This window comes from Lacerta agilis, chromosome 2 (genome assembly GCF_009819535.1).
Source record: "Lacerta agilis isolate rLacAgi1 chromosome 2, rLacAgi1.pri, whole genome shotgun sequence".
NCBI classification, from domain to species: Eukaryota; Metazoa; Chordata; class Lepidosauria; order Squamata; family Lacertidae; genus Lacerta; species Lacerta agilis.
Window position 1 is genome coordinate 28,478,796 of NC_046313.1, and position 8,787 is coordinate 28,487,582.

Consider the following 8,787-nt stretch of genomic DNA (forward strand, 5'->3'; position numbering starts at 1 on the left):
GGGAGGGGTATCCATGGAAACGGGACTGAGGAGTGGGGAAGAGAAGCTATGGGAGACGCGGGAGAGGGCGGGGAGGTTCTCCAGAAACGGGAAAATGGGGCAGAAGCCGCAGTGGGACGGAGGCTTATTAAAAGAGATCGCGTTTCCCTCCTTTGTGAGCTTCGGGAAGTTGGCATTGCCCAAAGCAGAGTCGCCACTTCCCAGGCTCGGGTCAGGGTCCCAAGGAAAACTGAGCAGTACCCCCCCGCGCCCCCCAGTTTACCGTGTGCCCAGTTTTGTGGGTGTTTGAGGCTTCTCTCCACATCCTGTTTTCATAATCATTACGCTCTAAGTCTACGCCAACTAAGTGTGGAAAATTCTGTGATTACGGGGGGGGGGGGATCATTGACATGATTTCACACGTTTACATTAACATTTTCCGTGTTTGTATTCGAATTGCAATCTGAAAAGAGCCTTCTCTCCAGTTTTCCGAGATCTAGCTCTGTTTGGGATGGCATTTAGGATGCATGGCTGACAGAAAGGGTGGCGAAATTTCCCATTAATTAGGAAATGTTATTGCTTTTCTGGTGTAGGATTAATTTTAGACCTTGCCCAAGCCTTCAGCATAGGGCACACTATATATACATTGACACTTTCAAATAGCAATACAAAAGCAATCCCTTCCTCTCTCACACACTTGTAGTATCTTTTAACATTCATTTTTAACTTACCCATTTGAATGGGTTTTTGTCATTACACAGTGTTCTGTAGAAGCATTTTAAAGTGCTGCATTCGGAAGGGGAATCATGGGAGTGGGGACTTCCTGGTTTAGTACAACTCCAACTCATTAGGATCTAAGGTTTCAGCAAAAGTCTCCTAAATTTAACCAAACAAATGTAGGTAAAAATAAGAGAAAACCACTTGTTTTTGCTTAATAGACAAGGGCAGATCAAACATCCCTGATGGACACTGAAGCCCTGACTTCTGACCAATCCTGTACAGCACCTTGCTTATTGTCTTATTGGGCATTGTCGGTGCCTATCATCTATTGCCAGGGCTAAAAGTTATTTAAAAGTAAAGCTGAGGATCTCAGGATTTTGAGCAGTGCCCCCAAACTTAATGCATGTGCAGTGTATTATAAACTGAGCCCTGACAATAGCTCTGCATGGTGATGTATGCTTAGATGGCAACCACAGTGACACCTAACCAAATATGTAGGAAGCCTGAAGCAACTGTGAGTTGTTCAGAGCTGCCCTACTTCTGTCAAAGCATGCTGACCCAGATGGTGCAAGTGATTCACCTACTGATTTTCACCAAGAGACAAACTATCTGACTGGGAAGTAGTATTTAGCACTTATCAGGTGTCTCCGAGACGAGTGGACAAACCTCCAAGCATTGACTCTTCTCCAAGAAATGCCACATCTAATTTTCTTCCCGTCTTGTTCATGCATTTGCCAAGTCATTACCGTATATTCCGGCGTATAAGACGACCCCCAACTTTTCCAGTTAAAATATAGAGTTTGAGGTATACCCGACTGCAAATTCTCCACCCAGCGTATAAGACGACCCCTGACTTTTGAGAAGATTTTCCTGGATTAAAAAGTAGTCTTATACGCCAGAATATACAGTACTAAAGCCAACTCAAGTCATTTGGGACAAAAATAGTAAGAACTTTATTACAGGCCTCTTATTCCACTTGCAAGTGATTGGTTGCAGGAACAACACCTCTGTACCTGAAACCTATCAGAAAGAAGAAGCCACAAACAAAATAAGCCCAATTATTTAATTTATACGAACTGTGTGGTGTACCATAGATCATGCAATTTTCAGAAACATTGCACTCTGAATCACCACAGCTGAGGGCTAATACCCACCATTTTGCATTGCCATTTCATTCTTCTGTCTTCCAGAGAAAAGAACATGCAAAGATTAATAGAATTGTAGAGTTGGAAGGGACCACGAGGGTCATCTAGTCCAATCACCTGCAATGCGGGAATATTTCACCCAACATAGGGCTTGAACCCATGACCATGAGATTAAGAGTCTTATGCTCTACCAACTGAGCTATAGTATGTTGCACATATTATAAGTGCTACAAAACATAAATACCCAAGTTGCATAATTTAATAATACAGAACTGTAGAATTGGAAGGGACCCCCAAGGGTCATCAAGTCCAACTCCCTGCAGTGCAGGAATCTCAACATCTAATCTGAAACCATACCAGACCCTGCTTAGCTTTGCAAATGTGCTAACAATTTTATTACTGCACCACTAGGTGGACATTGACCCTTACTTAACAGAATGAAATAATGATGCAGCAGGGACAATGTCTAATGGACAACTTCTAGGTTAATACATGTCCTCCCTCAAAGTTAAGCAGCTAGATGTGTATGAATGAGAACTTTGAGGAATTAGTCACTATATCTTGTTCAGCTTTTTAAGCTGTTCTACTTTTCTTTGGAATTCATTTCCTCATTTCATATCCAAAATCTCATGTGCAGCTAGGGAACAGTCTAAGGGCAACCTGGGAAACAAAGTGGCTGGGCAGGAAGTGTGGCTACCCTTCCCAAGAGTAGAGGGAATAAAAATAACCCAAGGTTGTGGAAATTACTTTATTGAAAAAATAAAAGGCTGTTTCAGAACCACATAAAAAATAACAGTAGAAAAGCAAATCTAGGAGCAAACATGTGAGACTTTATACACAACATTTTTAGGATAATATATACAGCAGAAAGATACCAGCTTGAAGTTGGAGCTATTTTCTCTTTGTGATAATCGTGTGAGGATTCTTCAGGCCTGAATAGGTTGAATGTCTTTGAGAGAGCACTGTTCAAATCACTCATTGCAGATAATAATTGGAAGGTGTATGTTCACACAAATTGGTACCCAGTCCAGTTCATTTCATAATCACCTGTGTGAACCTCCTACACAACAGTGCCATTTGGGCCAGTGTGTCCCAGCCATTAGACTCATTTTAACTAAAGCCTGACTGTAGCAGGTACCAGGAAATGGGCCACATGATAGAGAAGTTTACATTTTCTGGAAGGGCTATCCCAAGCATAACTCTCCGATAAACCCCAAGGTAGTCACTCTCATACATACACATTACAACCAAACTGTGGTCTCTTTTAGGAGGCCATACACTCTTGCCAACGTAGTAGGGGCAACTTTGCTAGCCTCCTTGCAGCATGCAGCAAATGCTGCTGCCTGCCATGGAGGCTGAACTCCACATGGGAAAGAGCTGAGTGGCACAAGCTTAGTCTACTCGGGCTGCTTTGAAAAGCTCCACGAGCTCCTTGTACTCTGGGTCAATTAGGTCGGATGGCTTCTCCCCTTCATCGTTGGTAGCATCACGCTGGGCCCCAAGAGAGATGAGGTACCTGCAGGATTAAAGAATGAGGTGATGAGACGAGGACATAACTGACACACATACCCGCATGCACAGTTTAGTTCAAACATGCAGTTTTCCCTATGCTTTACAGAGGACTTGTGAATTGGCTGATAGTTTCAATGTAAAGCTTTCCTCTTTCCATAAAGAGACCAGTCTTCTCTTATAGCTGGTTTCCATTCTCACCTGCTTACTTGAGATATCCTGTATATATGGGAGATATCATAGGTCACTTAACACGCCAACACAAAACACCATCACTGCTAGTGTCTGAAGACTAGCACTACCTATAGGATGGTCATCTAGCCAACAGACATGTCATCTTCTCAAGTCTAAGCCTAGCTCTCACTGTTGAGCAAGCCCTACTTCCCTCCCCATTTTCCTTGACCAAATTTGTGGCCTGTCAAGAGATGATGGGCATGGCTAGACTAGAGATTAAAGGTTAACATAATTTGCATCTCTGACCTTGCAATATCAGCGTGACCATCACTGCAAGCCATGTGTAGGGGTGTCCAGCCGTCCTCATCTTTCTGATTGATGTCAGCACCATATTTCACCAACAGCTTGACGCAATCAAGGTTCCCAGAAAGCACAGCTTCATGGAGGGCAGCCATACCTAATGGGAGAATGTAATGCATCAGCCAAAACCTGCAGATCTTAGGAAAAGATCCCCCCCAAAAGAGAGTTATGCTAATAGGCTTGAGATAGTGAGGAGTGGTCCAGAAGCAAAATGCATCTTTTTTCCCCTCAGGAAACTAGACCAGGGCCTTTACATTTTTAAGGCTGCATTATCTTATAAATGTTGGGGAAATGGCACACAGAGAGGACTATTTTTGGCCCACCAGGTTCTTTGCATGGACAAAAAGAATATTCTTTTAAGCAAGGCTGGGTGAGTTCCAGAAACTTATTTGGGGAATTAAGTAAGCAGTTTGTAAGAAGAACAGCACCTCAATCAAGGCTTCTATGGCCTTCTGCAGTATTGAGTCAGCGTGATGATAGTCTAAGTGTGATGGAAGTCGGTAAGAAGCAAACACACTCTAACAATCTACTGGGCCACAGTAGCTGTAACTGTTGAAATCCCTGTGACTACTGGATTTCTTTTTTAGGTGCGGCCTTTCACGCTGAGCTGGGGGAAATGGCTCAAAGAAACACTGATTCAGCTTTACAGCTGGGCATGAAGCTACTCTGTTCATCCTGCCACTAGATATATTCTGCTCTCAACTCAGCAGCCATATTTTATTCACACAGTAACAAGCTGCATTAGCAGATTAGTAAAGGGATTTAAGTTTTCTCAGAGAGTGTGCTGTTCATTTGCCTAGTTTTCTCAGCATCTATCACCTTAGAATCTGTTCAATACCCAAGCATCTAGCAAAAGGATTTCAGGCGACATAGCTCCCCATATTGATGTAAGTGTTAGAGAAAAAAAACATGACCTAGTTTGTAACACACAGCCTGAATTTGGATTAGGCATTGGCTAGTGCTTAAGCTTCTTCAACCACCCTTCAGTTAGGTTCACCCATGTCCTACTTACCTGAGGGGTAGATAGTGTCCAAGGTGACCTTCCTGGCACGGATGAAACGGCCCACCTGCTCCAGGTCACTCTGCCTAATATGGTCCAAGAAGAGAACATCATTGGGGAAACGCACGGTTTTCAGGCCTCGTGTATATCGCCTATACCTGGGAAGTGAGTCTGGATAGTAATACTTCATTGTGGCAGAGGTAGAAGGAAGAGCAAGAGACCAGCGAGACAGGACTGGAAAATGGTGTTGAGGAATAATTTAAAAAAGCACACAGGAACCCAGACGACTTTGAAGTGCCTTGAGACCCAAAGGATTTTCTTCTCTGTAACGCTTGCACCTTAAAGACCGGTGGGATGTTGGCTAAGATTTCTGTTCCTGATGGGACTTCCTTGGAAAACACTGAGCATGTGTGGGTGTCTCCCGTTATATATCTTTCCCCATGGCTATTTTGAGGATATTCCGCTCATGCTATTTGCCATGAGATTTGGTAACTGAGCTGCCCTTCCCTCCAGCCTCCCCCTTTTGAATATAAGTCAGGGTTTCAATTTACATCCCACCTGTCGATGTGCAATAGTTAATGGGTCAAGCTTGCTCCGCAATCGGCATGTGTAGATCCCAGAACCCAGCAGCCCCAGATTCTGCAAACCACTGTTTGCAAAGCCTGCTATTAGCCCTGCTCTCTGGACCTCTTGGCAACCTTTGTGGGTTTTCCAGAACATACACAGCTATCTTCAACAGGAGAGAAATGCATGGAAGTTCAGTTCTACACTGAAGTTCAGTTCAAATTGTGCAGACAGCGAAACTTCAAAATGTACAGCCTTTTAAAGGAAACTATGCATTTCCTTAAGTTGTATAGCTCTAACTTCCTGCATTTTGTTGTATCTTGAGTTATGAATAAACAAGAATATTACCCAAATTACATGGTGAAAATGGTGGAAACTATGAATACATGCATTTCCTCTTTGCCAAAACATCAATGCATTTCCACCAATTTCCCACATCAAGTGCTGCCACCTCACAGAATGAAACTGGTCTCATATCCTAAACTTAACAGCAAAGGGTTGTATCCCATCAAGTAGAAACCTTGTTAGCCACTCTGATTAACTTCAGTGTGTCTCCTCCATTATGACTGGCACTGGATATAACCCTACGTAACCTAGAAAGGCATCTCCCAACCTTGGAAACTTTTCTTTCTTAAATCAGCCAGTTGATTCCAGAAGTAACCGGCTCAGGACAGAATGGCCGTTGCCAATGATATCCGCCCCCCCCCTGCCCCTTTAGAACTGGCCATCAACCAAAAAGCATCTGCATCAGAGCAGCCTGATGAGAAGAGGTTTATCTTCCTTCTCTTCCTGAAGAAATATGCCAAGTGTCTGACTCTGTAAAAATAAACTAGAGTAATCTACTTTCCTTGGGTACCTCAGCAGGCACTGGATGGTAAACAGTGCAACTGCAGGGAGCAGTAATGAGACATCCCACAGCTCTGCTTTGTGTTATTCTGGGTTTTGTAAGGAACCCCCTGTTTACAGACACTGTGACAATGAATGCAAGCACGTCCCATTTGCCTTTGATATTACAAAGCACGAGAACACTACACAATTGGATCAGGATGAGCAAATTACTGGGCTAGAAACTGGCTTTTCATCTCAGAATGAAGGCAGCTAAAACCAACAACCCAACAACCCATAGCTGGCATGTAGGCCTTATTTCATAAACTAGGCAAACATGGAGCCCTTTTCATATATAGCACTTGGGATGCATGTATTCCTCTTGGCAATGATTTGAAAGTTTGCCTTCTGCAGCTTGAAATGAGAGACATTCTGCTAGTGTCAGAAACTAAAGTGACATATTGGGCAGAGGACCAATGCCATAACACAACTCCCCCTGCCTATGGGCCTAACCCTCAGCTCTTACCTAGCCTTGGATCAGCCACTCTCCTAGAAGTGTACATTTTACACTGTCATTTGAATACTGCCAAACACGTTTGTGCATATTTGCACTTTTTGCCATAGAAAGCCATTTGAAACAATATACAAAGCAGACCCTATTTTTGGAGGTCCTAGCTTGCCTGGCATCCCAGCTGAGCAGAGCGAGAAAACAACCCCGCAAACAAGGTCTCCTGCCTTCCCTTCAATCAGCATGCAGCAACTTGTTTTCCTTTGCTAGGGCTGCTGTCACTCCCCATCATGTGACAGAATTACATATTTGCTTACAGAAATGTTCTTCAGAAGCAGCCAGCAAGCACAACACCTGTCAGGATTCTGTGCGTATGACAGGTAATAGCTGTTCAGTATATGCCTCTTTGTACATCATTTCTTGGAACGAGAAGGAATTAAAAGCTTCCTGACCTTTAGAACGTTTTCTACACTGAGAATCCTCAACTTGCCCAATGGCTCTGTCCTTTGACAGGTTGGGCAAGGTTCTTCAGCAACAATATCCCAGTACTGCTTTCTGGTAATGACCTAGCAGGTGAGAGAAGAACCACAGAAAGAAGGTGCTTCCAAGTCCCCAACCCTCTGAGTTGTTCCAGAACACAATGGTCAATGGTGATACTAAACGTCTCAGAGATCAAGAGGAATCCACAGGGTTGAAGGGTTTATTTCCCAATAAAAGTGATCAGTCAGGGTGACCAAACCTGTTTTTGTAGTAAAGCAGCCTGAAAACAATTCTGAAATTGGTGTAGGAGTGATCATGTCAATGCCCCTATCTTGCCATTTTAAAATGAAACTAGAGCCTCAACAGGAGCAACAGCCATGTGATGACAAGTATGATATTGATTTAGAAAGCACTTTTCAATTACGGGATTTTAAGCACATTGTTGCAATGGAGCCACCAAACTGCCCAAGTAGCTTGGGGAACTTTTCAGAACATTAAATGCCTTCGGACTCGCTATCCAAATTCAGACTAAGCAAATGCAATAGCATCCTCACAATCTTGCCATTGTACTGCAGACTAGGGGGTTGCATGTATTAGTTTTGCCTCTGCAGGTCAAGTCCCAATTCCACTGGACATGGGGGTATGTGCTCGCTCCCCTCTTTACATAGAGAGTAAATTCCTAGCATACGCAACCACAAAGATATGCTTGAAAGGTGAAATCTCAGAAGCCAGAGCGGTTGCTGAATAAGGTCTCTAGAAGCCAGGGGAAGAGACTCAAGCCTTGCAGAGCTTATTGACGCTGCCCAGGATGAATAAAAGAATTATGCAGAGTATGCGGTCATACTAAGTTGCCTAACTTGCCTGATTTATGCGGGTTACGGGGGTCAGGTGATGCAGAACGCAGCTCAGCTTACAGGGGACTGACCATCCGGGAGCACTATTACACCAGGTTCCTATCCTGCACACCATTCAAAGAGTTGGCCATGACGTACAAAGCCCTTTAAATAACTTGGGCCTTACATAACTTGCAGGTCACCCTCTCCCTTAAAAAAAAATAAAAATCATCCCATCTACTTCAGCAGACATTAGGCATCCACTCTACCACTTACAGAATTCCTTCCCTGTAAAGCTTTGGAAGAGTGTTTGGTAGTTTGAAATGCCTTTCAAGATGCATTTAGTTTGAGAAGATTTGGGAAACTTCCATTTTGTATTATTGTATTACAGGCTCTGCCCGGAGCCTATAAGAGAAGATACAAATTTGGGTTGCTCCTGAATTTTACCCTTCCGGTCAATAATGTACACTTTCCTCAGTCTGAAAAGGTACAAGCAAGCTGCTAGGGCTCTGAAAGATCAAGCTACTTTGCCTTTAACAGCCTTCAAGAGGATAGTGGAAGGGTATGCAACTTCTTACAGAGGCATGGTTTCTCATATCTAATTCTGTTGGGAGTGACATTCTGTTCCACACCTCTTATTAGAAGTAGATCTAGGAAAGGAAATTTACCAACACTCATGGGAGTTCTCCT

General features: G+C 43.5%; 1 protein-coding gene across 1 annotated transcript; it reads right to left on the bottom strand.

Moving 5' to 3' along the window:
* Window positions 1-2,578: 2,578 nt before the first annotated feature.
* Window positions 2,579-5,270, bottom strand: PPP1R27 (protein phosphatase 1 regulatory subunit 27). The gene is made up of 3 exons (XM_033139091.1): window positions 4,900-5,270; window positions 3,834-3,984; window positions 2,579-3,360 (listed from the first exon to the last, which is right to left on the bottom strand). Exons 1-3 carry the CDS (start codon window positions 5,075-5,077, stop codon window positions 3,237-3,239), a joined length of 453 nt encoding a protein of 150 aa, XP_032994982.1. The 5' UTR covers window positions 5,078-5,270; the 3' UTR covers window positions 2,579-3,236.
* Between the last annotated feature and the right edge of the window lie 3,517 nt (window positions 5,271-8,787).